We start from the raw sequence: 15,076 nt of genomic DNA on the forward strand, positions 1-15,076 counted from the left end.
AAATCCTAGAGGAAAACCTGGTTCAGTTTGCTTTACACCAGACACTAGGAGATTAATTCACCTCTCAGCAGGACAATAACTTAAGGCCAAATCTACACTGGAGTTGCTCACCAAGAAGACAGTGAATGTTCCTGAGTGGCTGAGTTACAGTTTTGACTTAAATCTACTTCAAAATCCATGGCAATGGTTGTCTAGCAACGATCAACAACCAGTTTGACAGAGCTTGGAGAATTTAAAAAGAATAATGAGCAAATGTTGCGCAGTCCAGGTGTGGAAAACTCTTAAGAGACTTACCCAGAAAGACTCACAGCTCTTAGATACTTACCCAGAAAGACTCACAGCTCTTAGAGACTTACCCAGAAAGACTCACAGCTCTTAGAAACTTACCCAGAAAGACTCACAGCTCTTAGAGACTTACCCAGAAAGACTCACAGCTCTTAAGAGACTTACCCAGAAAGACTCACAGCTCTTAGAGACTTACCCAGAAAGACTCACAGCTCTTAGAGACTTACCCAGAAAGACTCACAGCTCTTAGAGACTTACCCAGAAAGACTCACAGCTCTTAGAGACTTACCCAGAAAGACTCACAGCTCTTAGAGACTTACCCAGAAAGACTCACAGCTCTTAGAGACTTACCCAGAAAGACTCACAGCTCTTAGAGACTTACCCAGAAAGACTCACAGCTCTTAGAGACTTACCCAGAAAGACTCACAGCTCTTAGAGACTTACCCAGAAAGACTCACAGCTCTTAGAGACTTACCCAGAAAGACTCACAGCTCTTAGAGACTTACCCAGAAAGACTCACAGCTCTTAGAGACTTACCCAGAAAGACTCACAGCTCTTAGAGACTTACCCAGAAAGACTCACAGCTGTAATCACTGCCAAAGGTGCTTCTACAAATTATTGACTCAGGGGTGTGAATAATTATGTAAATGTGATATTTCTGTATTTAAATTTGAATAAACTTGTAAAAAAATAAATATATATATATATATTTTCACGTAGTCATTTTGAGGTATTATGTGTAGATGGGTGAGAAAAAATATACATTTAATCCATTTTTAAATTCAGACTGTAACAACAAAACCAAATGGGGCATTAGCAAATGTCTTACTTTTTAAATTCTGCATTGTTGGGATGAAAATCTCCTACACCTGTTGTAATGGCCATTGGACTTTGTTATGAGCTGACAAGGTACAAATCTTTCATGTCCTTTTTTTGCATTAAAGGTAAAATAAAATAAAATAATTGCAAATGTCTTTCACTTTTTTGTATTCAATTTCTGCATTCCTGTTGTATTCAGCATTTCACTGCAGTGCAAGTCTACACCTGTTGTATTCAGCATTTCACTGCAGTGCAAGTCCTGTTGTATTCAGCATTTCACTGCAGTGCAAGTCTACACCTGTTGTATTCAGCATTGCAGTGCAAGTCTACACCTGTTGTATTCGGTGCATGTGGCAAATACATTTTATTTTCTATGATATGAATTAGACCTAATTCATATCATAGTGTTGGTGTTGGTTATATTTTATATTATATATATATTATTATTATATATATATTATTTTATATTTTTTATATATTTGTTATGTCCTGATATTACGGAATGTGACGTGTATTATCCATTGGTAATTAAATTATAGAAAAGTATTTATTGTAAAATGGCAATAATTATTGTTAGTTTAATTGACGAGATACCCTACTATTCCCAAGTTTGTTTAATATTTTCCATTCTATACCTGTTTGAGGTGCATTTTGGATTATTCCAGGGATAAGGTTTTAGGTTTGGGGGAAATCCAATACAACACATATCTGAGTACCACTCTCTATATTTTCAAGTGAACAAGTCAATTGCAAAAACATTGCCAGGAAGAGTAAAGAATTCGAGCCGTCTATTTTGAAATCACTTTTAGCGCAGTGCCGAAATGCAGTCATCCTGGAACGCATCCTACTACTGAAGCGGGGCGTGGTCATATGATACTGGAACAGCCAATGAGCACAGCACTTTTCATTTGACAACATGTCAGGTTGCTATCTAGTTAGCTAGCCTGCAGGATAAATTCATTCACAATGGACAGAAATAAATAGATACAGGTTATTTAACAGCGGTTAAGAAGATATGGTGTTGCAACGTGAACGATTGTCTTGCTTTTAGCTGAGTTCGCTTCAGTCAAAAGTCATCGAAAGCAACACAATCAAAAGAGAAGACTAAGGTATTTGCAGTTCCTTGTTAGCCGTTAGATAGTTAAATGCTAAAACATTAGCTGTTAGCGATTGAGGATGTAACTAGCTAGCTAACTCTGATAAAAAAACGGTGGGTGGCTAAAGTTACCTATGATCAATCAATCAAACAAATATTAGCTAGCTAGCAGATCCCAGACGGTTACTCGTTTGTTTTGTCGTGTCCAGCTAGCTAGTTAATAGCATGAAGCCTATCCTCCCCAGAACAAAAGCAATCATGTCTAACAGTGGATGAACAGAGAATGGAAGCAGATGGCTAGCTGTTTTCTGCCTTTTGAATGTCAGTTGATCTTTTCATGAACCAGACCAGTAGGCTGTGACTATTTCATATGAATAGTAGCTAGCCAATCATGAACAGATTCTACCTACTACTTCAAAGCATTGTATTGAAACAACACCATGGATTGACTGTATTGCCATAGGTAGTGGCATAGACTGGCACAGTCACTAAGGGCTATCAGATCAAAGGTTGTTGATGCTCTATGCAGTCAAGGGATCCACCAGTGGGCTATTTTATTTTACAAGACCAGTTTTGACAGTCATACCAGACCTACTTAGCTGGCACAATAACTGTATTCAAGATTCTACTCTTGACTTTTTATTTTATTTTTACAAGACCAGTTTTGACAGTCATACCAGACCTACTTAGCTGGCACAATAACTGTATTCAAGATTCTACTCTTGACTTTTTAACTGTATTTTGACAGTCAAGATTCTACTTAGCTGACTTTTTATTTTCTATTTTTTTTATTTTATTTTTACAAGACCAGTTTTGACAGTCATGTACTTAGCTGGCACAATAACTGTAAGATTCTAGAACAATTTTAGGAGCAATTTTAGGAGCACAATGAAAAATGAGATAGAAATCCATTTTGTTTGTTGTAATGGTGCAAGCATGAAGGTCATGAAACGACGCTCAGTGTATTCTCCACTCGGGGGCTGCTGTACAGGGAAGTAATCATTCAATTACCATCTGAGTGATGTTTTTCTTGGCACGCTGGTGCTCCAAAATTAAAAATTCCGGTCGCACACAAAATATTTAGGCGCTTACGCAAGTAAAATGGTGGCACTGTAGAGCGCTTGAATTGAATCTCACCAATCCTTTAGAGACCCCAACAGACGTGTGGGAGAGACCGAGCTCAGACAGAGCATGCTTATTTATTAACAAGCCCAGTGGGTGATGACTAGTACCACTCACTGCACAATATCCTACGCACTGAGAGAGTCATCCTCTCTGTCTCTCTCTCCTCTGTCTCTCTCTTTCTCTCTCTTACTCTCTGGCTCTCTCTTACTCTCTCTCTCTTTCTCTCTCTCGTCTTGGGATGCTACATCCAGTGAGTGTAATTGTACCTCACCTCTGTCTTAACATCAGGTAATGTATGAACTGAAGGACAATCTTTCTCTCCTCTCTCTCTCTGTGCTGTTGGCAGCATTGTGCAGGTGAGTGGGAGGGAGGAGAATGTGTAAAGGCCTGTAGAGAACAGGGTGGTGATTGTACCAGCGTCAGATTCCAATGTGACATCAGCCTGACGTCAGCAGCTGATTGAATTTCTATATTCCCTATATAGTGCACTACTTTAGACCAGGACCCTATTCCCTATATAGTGCACTACTTTAGACCAGGACCCTATTCCCTATATAGTGCACTACTTTAGACCAGGACCCTATTCCCTATATAGTGCACTACTTTAGACCAGGGCACTATTCCCTATATAGTACACTACTTCAGACCAGGGCCCTATTCCCTATGTAGTGCACTACGTGGGATAGGGTGCCATTTGGGATGCTGCCTATTGAATTGTTGAAGTGGCCTAGTTGGCTGGTTTGAGCTGCTGTCTCACTATGTCTCTGCTGGATCTGTCAGTCAGTGTACATTACAATGAATGTAAATTAGTGGAGAAAACGCTAGTCTACACCCACACACCGTTCTGTGTTCCCAACATGAATTAACCAGATGCTATCAGATGAATGTTGAAACAATACTAACTGAACCTATTCAACCCTTTGGCCTGCACCGGTTTGATGTTTTCTTTTACTAAAACAAGAGTTTCTATTGGTCCGTCAGGTGACCACCGCCCGGAGTTGGTCCGTCAGGTGACTACGACCCGGGGTTGGTCTGTCAGGTGACTACGACCTGGAGTTGGTCTGTCAGGTGACCACGGCCCGGAGTTGGTCTGTCAGGTGACTACGACCCGGAGTTGGTCCGTCAGGTGACCACGACCCGGAGTTGGTCCGTCAGGTGACCACCCGGACCAGGTGACCACGACCGTTGGTCCGTCAGGTGACCACGACCCGGAGTTGGTCCGTCAGGTGACCACGACCCGGAGTTGGTCCGTCAGGTGACCACGACCCGGAGTTGGTCCGTCAGGTGACCACGACCCGGAGTTGGTCCGTCAGGTGACCACGACCCGGAGTTGGTCCGTCAGGTGACCACGACCCGGAGTTGGTCCGTCAGGTGACCCGTCAGGTGACCCGACCGAGTTGGTCCGTCAGGTGACCACGACCCGGAGTTGGTCCGTCAGGTGACCACGACCCGGGGTTGGTCCGTCAGGTGACCACGACCCGGAGTTGGTCCGTCAGGTGACCACGACCCGGGGTTGGTCCGTCAGGTGACCACGGCCCCGAGTTGGTCCGTCAGGTGACTACGACCCGGAGTTGGTCCGTCAGGTGACTACGACCCGGAGTTGGTCCGTCAGGTGACTACGACCCGGAGTTGGTCCGTCAGGTGACCACGACCCGGGGTTGGTCCGTCAGGTGACCACGACCCGGGGTTGGTCCGTCAGGTGACTGCGGCCCGGGGTTGGTCCGTCAGGTGACTGCGGCCCGGGGTTGGTCCGTCAGGTGAAATGTGTCTTGATTGTAGTCTGGGTCTAACTAGTTCTGGCTGTTTGAGATGAATTAATACAGAAAGAAAAAGAGTCCTGAATGGAACCCTTTTCCCTATTTAAAGTAGTGCACTAAATAAGGACGCCATTTTGGATGAAGGCAGAGGAACAGGTGTTTCACCCACAATGATCAGCACTGCAAGTGATAAGGCCTACTAGTAGTGGTGTGTGTGTGTGTGTGTGTGTGTGTGTGTGTGTGTGTGTGTTAGGGGTGGGTGGGTGGTATCCAGATGTTTATACCATTTCTGTACCATACCTGGGGGAAAACATACTTCCGGTAATTTGTAGTTTGTTTTATGACTCACACAACCGTCTAGGCAACAGAGATCTTGATCCTGGAGGGGATTGAATGTTTCTGCTGTATACCTCGTTTCTGACTTGTGGCCAGTGAGCTACATCCAGCCTCAACAGTCTTTTCAGCCGTCCCGTGAACAGGAGGTCTCTAGGACAGGTAACCAAAGCTCTGTCCTGGTATCTGTCTGACCAGGAGGTCTCTAGGACAGGTAACCAAAACTCTGTCCTGGTATCTGTTTGAACAGGAGGTCTCTAGGACAGGTAACCAAAGCTCTGTCCTGGTATCTGTTTGAACAGGAGGTCTCTAGGACAGGTACCAAAGCTCTGTCCTGGTATCTGTCTGACCAGGAGGTCTCTAGGACAGGTAACCAAAACTCTGTCCTGGTATCTGTTTGAACAGGAGGTCTCTAGGACAGGTAACCAAAGCTCTGTCCTGGTATCTGTCTGAACAGGAGGTCTCTAGGACAGGTAACCAAAGCTCTGTCCTGGTATCTGTTTGAACAGGAGGTCTCTAGGACAGGTAACCAAAACTCTGTCCTGGTATCTGTTTGAACAGGAGGTCTCTAGGACAGGTAACCAAAGCTCTGTCCTGGTATCTGTCTGACCAGGAGGTCTCTAGGACAGGTAACCAAAACTCTGTCCTGGTATCTGTTTGAACAGGAGGTCTCTAGGACAGGTAACCAAAGCTCTGTCCTGGTATCTGTCTGAACAGGAGGTCTCTAGGACAGGTAACCAAAGCTCTGTCCTGGTATCTGTTTGAACAGGAGGTCTCTAGGACAGGAAACCAAAGCTCTGTCCTGGTATCTGTTTGAACAGGAGGTCTCTAGGACAGGTAACCAAAGCTCTGTCCTGGTATCTGTCTGAACAGGAGGTCTCTAGGACAGGTAACCAAAGCTCTGTCCTGGTATCTGTCTGAAAAGGAGGTCTCTAGGACAGGTAACCAAAGCTCTGTCCTGGTATCTGTTTGAACAGGAGGTCTCTAGGACAGGTAACCAAAACTCTGTCCTGGTATCTGTTTGAACAGGAGGTCTCTAGGACAGGTAACCAAAACTCTGTCCTGGTATCTGTCTGAACAGGTCGTCATTTTCCAGGATGCAGGGGTTTCGGCCTGGTCTTGACCTCGTCTATGACAACTTGCATCTCCTTGTCAGTGGCTTGAGCATCTGCAGTCTCTGACGAATCAGCTGGAAGGTTGGTTGGATAGTCTCACTCCTTATACAGGCAGCAGCTATCGAGTCAGGTGGTGAGAGAGAGCAGGACAAGGCATCAGGTACAGTGTTGGGCTTTCCCTTCCTGTGGACCACATTGAAGTCAGTCTTGCAGCCGGATTGACCCATCCGGGGTGCCATTTTCTGTAACAAACCTGAGTCAACCACACAACCTTGTCAGAAATAAAGATTAGGAAACGTGTTCAGTGCAATGGTGTATTGACAGGAAAAAACAAAAATGGGGCTCAGCATAAAAACAACAGAATAATAATTCAATGATCAACAACAAATGAGTCAACATCACTGTTAGAAAGCTAAGTCCTACCAGCACCTCTGGTTAAACCTTTCAGTCCTGGTATGAAATTCCAAGTCCAAAGTTATCCAAAGAAATAAGGCCGAAAAAAGCCAACAAAAAGGAAACTCTCCAACAGAATCCAGATGCAAAATAAATATTCCAACAGAAAAGGTCAAGGTCCAAGTGAAGAGGACGTCTGAACAATTCAATGTCTATATTACCAGTAAAACAGAGGTTTGGCAAGAAAATTGGCCTAAAATCCCCCTTAACACACAGCACAAACATGCTAGCTTCCCCCCACAATGGACTAGCACACAGAAAGAACATGCTAGCTTCCCTCCACAATGGACTAGCACACAGAAAGAACATGCTAGCTTACCCCCACAATGGACTAGCACACAGAAAGAACATGCTAGCTTCCCTCCACAATGGACTAGCACACAGAAAGAACATGCTAGCTTCCCTCCACAATGGACTAGCACACAGAAAGAACATGCTAGCTTCCCTCCACAATGGACTAGCACACAGCAAGAACATGCTAGCTTCCCCCCACAATGGACTAGCACACAGAAAGAACATGCTAGCTTACCCCCACAATGGACTAGCACACAAAGAACATGCTAGCTTCCCTCCACAATTGACTAGCACACAGAAAGAACATGCTAGCTTCCCTCCACAATGGACTAGCACACAGAAAGAACATGCTGGCTTCCCTCCACAATGTACTAGCACACAGAAAGAACATGCTAGCTTCCCTCCACAATGGACTAGCACACAGCAAGAACATGCTAGCTTCCCTCCACAATGGACTAGCACACAGAAAGAACACGCTAGCTTCCCTCCACAATGGACTAGCACACAGAAAGAACATGCTAGCTTCCCTCCACAATGGACTAGCACACAGAAAGAACATGCTAGCTTCCCTCCACAATGGACTAGCACACAGCAAGAACATGCTAGCTTCCCCCCACAATGGACTAGCACACAGAAAGAACATGCTAGCTTCCCCCCACAATGGACTAGCACACAGAAAGAACATGCTAGCTTCCCTCCACAATGGACTAGCACACAGAAAGAACATGCTTGCTTCCCCCCCACAATGGACTAGCACACAGAAAGAACATGCTAGCTTCCCCCCACAATGGACTAGCACACAGAAAGAACATGCTAGCTTCCCTCCACAATGGACTAGCACACAGCAAGAACATGCTAGCTTCCCCCCACAATGGACTAGCACACAGCAAGAACATGCTAGCTTCCCCCCACAATGGACTAGCACACAGAAAGAACATGCTAGCTTCCCTCCACAATGGACTAGCACACAGAACATGCTAGCTTCCCTCCACAATGGACTCGCACACAGAAAGAACATGCTAGCTTTTTTGTCCCATGACCCCATTTTAATATTTGAAAATGTAATTATAGCTTATGTTTACTCCCTCCCTGGCTAGTGGATTCAGTCTGAGTCGTCTAACCCAGCTGGTTCTATCCTCCCTCCCTGCCCAATGCAGGTAGATGTAGGTATTGGCTAGTGGATTCAGGCTGAGTCTAACCCAGCTGGTTCTATCCTCCCTCCCTGCCTAGTAGATTCAGGCTGAGTCTAACCCAGCTGGTTCTATCCCTCCCTCCCTGCCTAGTGGATTCAGGCTGAGTCTAACCCAGCTGGTTCTATCCCTCCCTCCCTGCCTAGTGGATTCAGGCTGAGTCTAACCCAGCTGGTTCTATCCTCCCTCCCTGGCTAGTGGATTGAGGCTGAGTCTAACCCAGCTGGTTCTATCCTCCCTCCCTGCCTAGTGGATTCAGGCTGAGTCTAACCCAGCTGGTTCTATCCTCCCTTCCTGCCCAATGCAGGTAGATGTAGGTATTGGCTAGTGGATTCAGGCTGAGTCTAACCCAGCTGGTTCTATCCTCCTTCCCTGCCTAGTAGATTCAGGCTGAGTCTAACCCAGCTGGTTCTATCCCTCCCTCCCTGCCTAGTGGATTCAGGCTGAGTCTAACCCAGCTGGTTCTATCCTCCCTCCCTGGCTAGTAGATTCAGGCTGAGTCTAACCCAGCTGGTTCTATCCCTCCCTCCCTGCCTAGTGGATTCAGGCTGAGTCTAACCCAGCTGGTTCTATCCTCCCTCCCTGCCTAGTGGATTCAGGCTGAGTCTAACCCAGCTGGTTCTATCCTCCCTCCCTGCCTAGTGGATTCAGGCTGAGTCTAACCCAGCTGGTTCTATCCCTCCCTCCCTGCCTAGTGGATTCAGGCTGAGTCTAACCCAGCTGGTTCTATCCTCCCTCCCTGCCTAGTGGATTCAGGCTGAGTCTAACCCAGCTGGTTCTATCCTCCCTCCCTGCCCAATGCAGGTAGATGTAGGTATTGGCGTGTAAGAATGTATATTTCACCCGCCACATTGGCGGAAGGTCAATTTTCCCTCACCAACTTTAAACATCAGCTATCTGAGCAGCTAACCGATCGCTGCAGCTGTACGTAGTCCATCTGTAAATAGCCCACTCAATCTACCTACCTCATCCCCATACTGTTTTTTATTTGATTTACTTTTCTGCTCTTTTGTACACCAGTATCTCTACCTGCACATCATCATCTGCTCATTTATCACTCCAGTGTTAATCTGCTAAATTGTAATGATTCGCTCCTATGGTCTATTTATTGCCTACCTCATCATGCCTTTTGTTTATTGTGTTATTGACTTGTTAATTGTTTACTCCATGTGTAACTGTGTTGTTGTCTGTTCACACTGCTATGCTTTATCTTGGCCAGGTCGCAGTTGTGAGAACTTGTTCTCAACTAGCCTACCTGGTTAAATAAAGGTGAAATAATATATATATATTTTTTGTAGGACATTACATTGGAGGATAAAAATAGTAATAAGTGAAGTATGAGTTAGGCTTAGAATCATTCTGCTTTTTTCAAAGTGTTTATTTATTATTATTATTATTTTTTACCTTTTATTTAACTAGGCAAGTCGGTTAAGAACAAATTCTTATTTTCAATGACGGCCTAGGAACAGTGGGTTAACTGCCTGTTCAGGGGCAGAACGACAGATTTGTACCTTGTCAGCTCAGGGGTTTGAACTTGCAACCTTCCGGTTACTAGTCCAATGCTCTAACCACTAGGCTACCCAAAGGCCAAGGTTTTGTTTCCTCATGGAGGAAGTCTGCCTAGGACCAGAGCTGTGTTAAATGGGTGCTGATAGATCCCTCCTCATGGAGGAAGTCTGCCCAGGACCAGAGCTGTGTTAAATGGGTGCTGATAGATCCCTCCTCACGGAGGAAGTCTGCCCAGGACCAGAGCTGTGTTAAATGGGTGCTGATAGATCCCTCCTCATGGAGGAAGTCTGCCCAGGACCAGAGCTGTGTTAAATGGGTGCTGATAGATCCCTCCTCACGGAGGGAGTCTGCCCAGGACCAGAGCTGTGTTAAATGGGTGCTGATAGATCCCTCCTCATGGAGGAAGTCTGCCTAGGACCAGAGCTGTGTTAAATGGGTGCTGATAGATCCCTCCTCATGGAGGAAGTCTGCCCAGGACCAGAGCTGTGTTAAATGGGTGCTGATAGATCCCTCCTCATGGAGGAAGTCTGCCTAGGACCAGAGCTGTGTTAAATGGGTGCTGATAGATCCCTCCTCATGGAGGAAGTCTGCCCAGGACCAGAGCTGTGTTAAATGGGTGCTGATAGATCCCTCCTCATGGAGGAAGTCTGCCCAGGACCAGAGCTGTGTTAAATGGGTGCTGATAGATCCCTCCTCATGGAGGAAGTCTGCCTAGGACCAGAGCTGTGTTAAATGGGTGCTGATAGATCCCTCCTCATGGAGGAAGTCTGCCCAGGACCAGAGCTGTGTTAAATGGGTGCTGATAGATCCCTCCTCATGGAGGAAGTCTGCCTAGGACCAGAGCTGTGTTAAATGGGTGCTGATAGATCCCTCCTCATGGAGGAAGTCTGCCCAGGACCAGAGCTGTGTTAAATGGGTGCTGATAGATCCCTCCTCATGGAGGAAGTCTGCCCAGGACCAGAGCTGTGTTAAATGGGTGCTGATAGATCCCTCCTCACGGAGGAAGTCTGCCCAGGACCAGAGCAGTGTTAAATGGGTGCTGATAGATCCCTCCTCATGGAGGAAGTCTGCCCAGGACCAGAGCTGTGTTAAATGGGTGCTGATAGATCCCTCCTCATGGAGGAAGTCTGCCCAGGACCAGAGCTGTGTTAAATGGGTGCTGATAGATCCCTCCTCATGGAGGAAGTCTGCCCAGGACCAGAGCTGTGTTAAATGGGTGCTGATAGATCCCTGGAGCTGTGTAACATGATGAGTAGGGAGCTAACAACACAGCCAGACAGCTCTAGTAATGAATCAGGAAGTGGACAGACTGCTCTAGTAATGAATCAGGAAGTGGACAGACGGCTCTAGTAATGAATCAGGAAGTGGAGCTGTGTGACATGATGAGTAGGGAGCTAACAACACAGCCAGACAGCTCTAGTAATGAATCAGGAAATGGACAGACAGCTCTAGTAATGAATCAGGAAGTGGAGCTGTGTGACATGATGAGTAGGGAGCTAACAACACAGCCAGACATCTCTAGTAATGAATCAGGAAGTGGACAGACAGCTCTAGTAATGAATCAGGAAGTGGACAGACAGCTCTAGTAATGAATCAGGAAGTGGACAGACAGCTCTAGTAATGAATCAGGAAGTGGACAGACAGCTCTAGTAATGAATCAGGAAGTGGACAGACGGCTCTAGTAATGAATCAGGAAGTGGACAGACAGCTCTAGTAATGAATCAGGAAGTGGACAGACGGCTCTAGTAATGGATCAGGAAGTGGACAGACGGCTCTAGTAATGAATCAGGAAGTGGACAGACAGCTCTAGTAATGAATCAGGAAGTGGACAGACAGCTCTAGTAATGAATCAGGAAGTGGACAGACGGCTCTAGTAATGGATCAGGAAGTGGACAGACAGCTCTAGTAATGAATCAGGAAGTGGAGCTGTGTGACATGATGAGTAGGGAGCTAACAACACAGCCAGACATCTCTAGTAATGAATCAGGAAGTGGACAGACAGCTCTAGTAATGAATCAGGAAGTGGACAGACAGCTCTAGTAATGAATCAGGAAGTGGACAGACAGCTCTAGTAATGAATCAGGAAGTGGACAGACAGCTCTAGTAATGAATCAGGAAGTGGACAGACGGCTCTAGTAATGAATCAGGAAGTGGACAGACAGCTCTAGTAATGAATCAGGAAGTGGACAGACGGCTCTAGTAATGAATCAGGAAGTGGACAGACAGCTCTAGTAATGAATCAGGAAGTGGACAGACGGCTCTAGTAATGAATCAGGAAGTGGACAGACCGCTCTAGTAATGAATCAGGAAGTGGACAGACGGCTCTAGTAATGGATCAGGAAGTGGACAGACGCCTCTAGTAATGAATCAGGAAGTGGACAGACAGCTCTAGTAATGAATCAGGAAGTGGACAGACAGCTCTAGTAATGAATCAGGAAGTGGACAGACAGCTCTAGTAATGAATCAGGAAGTGGACAGACAGCTCTAGTAATGAATCAGGAAGTGGAGCAGGCTCTAGTAATGAATCAGGAAGTGGAAAGACAGCTCTAGTAATGAATCAGGAAGTGGAAAGACAGCTCTAGTAATGAATCAGGAAGTGGACAGACAGCTCTAGTAATGAATCAGGAAGTGGACAGACAGCTCTAGTAATGAATCAGGAAGTGGACAGACAGCTCTAGTAATGGATCAGGAAGTGGAGCAGGCTCTAGTAATGGATCAGGAAGTGGACAGACAGCTCTAGTAATGAATCAGGAAGTGGACAGACAGCTCTAGTAATGGATCAGGAAGTGGAGCAGGCTCTAGTAATGAATCAGGAAGTGGACAGACAGCTCTAGTAATGAATCAGGAAGTGGAGCAGGCTCTAGTAATGGATCAGGAAGTGGAGCAGGCTCTAGTAATGAATCAGGAAGTGGAGCAGGCTCTAGTAATGAATCAGGAAGTGGACAGACAGCTCTAGTAATGAATCAGGAAGTGGAGCAGGCTCTTTGTAATGGTTCAGGAAGTGGAGCTGATGACAGAGTTGATCATCTCAATCACCTGAGATGCATTTGGAAGTGGAGCAGGCTCTAGTATCAAACCAGGAATAAATAAAACATATATAATGTTTGGAGCAGGCTCTATACTGGAAGTGGAACGTTATGCAAAAATCATTAAAAGGCCAGACAGAAAATATTTGCACAAGACAGCTCTAATATCACACAGTCAAACTGGAGCAGGCTCTTTAAGTCTTGGTTCTGCAAAGAGGCTGTTACTAAACATTGATCATCTCAATCACCTGTTGATGGATGGGGCTGAAGTTTTGGAAAATTCTGTTTTCAAACCTGGGCAAATAAATTGAACATGGGGCTATGTTTCGGTATACTGTGCAACGTTATGCAAAAAAATCATTAAAATCCAGACAGAAAATATTTGCACAAGAAGCAATTGATGGATGGGGCAAACTTGGTCGTTTTGTAGTTAAGTTTTTCACAACCTGGGCAACGGTTGATGGATGGGGCTTGTTGGGTTTTGGAGTTGGGCCTGTTTTCAACCTGGGCAACGGTTGATGGATGGGGCTTGGTTGGGTTTTGGAGTTGGGCCTGTTTTCACAACCTGGGCAACGGTTGATGGATGGGGCTTGGTTGGGTTTTGGAGTTGGGCCTGTTTTCACAACCTGGGCAACGGTTGATGGATGGGGCTTGGTTGGGTTTTGGAGTTGGGCCTGTTTTCACAACCTGGGCATTTGTGTGGCTGTCATTTTGAGGTCCTTGCTGCAGGGGTGGGGGTCCTGATCTGGGTTGGATTATGTAGGGGTGGGGGTCCTGATCTGGGTTGGATTATGTAGGGGTGGGGGTCCTGATCTGGGTTGGATTATGTAGGGGTGGGGGTCCTGATCTGGGTTGGATTATGTAGGGTGTTTGTGTGCCTGTCTGTCTGTCTCGCTCGCTGTCTCTCTGCCTCAGGCTCTGTCTCTCCGTCTCAGCCTCACCTGTGTGTGTTTCTGTTCGTTAGTGTTACCTGTCTCTCTGTCTCAACCTCACCTGTGTGTGTTTCTGTTCGTTAGTGTTACCTGTCTCTCTGTCTCAGCCTCACCTGTGTGTGTTTCTGTTCGTTAGTGTTACCTGTCTCTCTGTCTCAGCCTCACCTGTGTGTGTTTCTGTTCGTTAGTGTTACCTGTCTCTCTGTCTCAACCTCACCTGTGTGTGTTTCTGTTCGTTAGTGTTACCTGTCTCTCTGTCTCAGCCTCACCTGTGTGTGTTTCTGTTCGTTAGTGTTACCTGTCTCTCTGTCTCAGCCTCACCTGTGTGTGTTTCTGTTCGTTAGTGTTACCTGTCTCTCTGTCTCAGCCTCACCTGTGTGTGTTTCTGTTCGTTAGTGTTACCGGTCTCTGTTACAGCATGTTACCTCTGTCCTTCCAGAGTGTGCCATGGCGGCTGGTGTTAGCCTGCTGACTGATGTGCCCTACTCTTCCTCTGGGGACCTCAACACAGGCAACAGCATGAACACAGGTAGGTGTTACTATTCTACAGTAGTAATGTGTCTATCGTGTTTGTCGTTACTCCATGTGTTATTTCATAGTTTTGATTTCTTCAATATTTAAAACATGAAGAGAAACCCTGGAATGTAGTAGTTGTTCTAAAAGTTATGACCGGTGGTGTATTTTTGACTTTTGCTCCAGCAATACGGTGCATTAAAAAAACGAAAAAACATATTTACCTGGGTGGAGAGGAAACCCTAGGAACCTCAAGGGTTAACCAATTCTGTCAACAGGTTAGGCAATTCAACATCAAAGTTAGAAAAAGATGGACGTTTATGAATGTGGAGATCTACGGGTCTTTAGTGAAGTCCAGCCAACCTATAGATACAGCATGCAGTGATGAGTATCAACACTGTCACCTGTAACAAAACGAAGGGCACTATGGTAGACGGCATCCAAAGGTTTAAGAGTGGTACAGTAGCAGCTGCACTGATTAATATCCCCATTATAAAGAACAGGTGAAAGGTTGACAGAATAATCTGCTTCATATTGTTGAAAGGCCCAATCTGCTTTGTATTGTTGAAAGGCCCAATCTGCTTCATATTGTTGAAAGGCCCAATCTGCTTCATATTGTTGAAAGGCCC

General features: G+C 45.7%; 1 protein-coding gene across 2 annotated transcripts in view; it reads left to right on the top strand.

Annotated features, from left to right (window-relative positions):
* Window positions 1-2,012: 2,012 nt before the first annotated feature.
* Window positions 2,013-15,076, top strand: part of ptpdc1a (protein tyrosine phosphatase domain containing 1a) — an 87,209-nt gene continuing 74,145 nt past the window's right edge. For both annotated transcript variants that reach the window (XM_065004758.1, XM_065004761.1), the window contains exons 1-2: window positions 2,013-2,213; window positions 14,374-14,463. In XM_065004758.1, the coding sequence (XP_064860830.1) occupies window positions 14,382-14,463 (82 nt within the window). In that variant the 5' untranslated portion in view covers window positions 2,013-2,213; window positions 14,374-14,381. The remainder of the gene's footprint in view (window positions 2,214-14,373; window positions 14,464-15,076) is intronic.

Source organism: Oncorhynchus nerka, linkage group LG2, assembly GCF_034236695.1.
Source record: "Oncorhynchus nerka isolate Pitt River linkage group LG2, Oner_Uvic_2.0, whole genome shotgun sequence".
Classification (NCBI taxonomy): Eukaryota; Metazoa; Chordata; class Actinopteri; order Salmoniformes; family Salmonidae; genus Oncorhynchus; species Oncorhynchus nerka.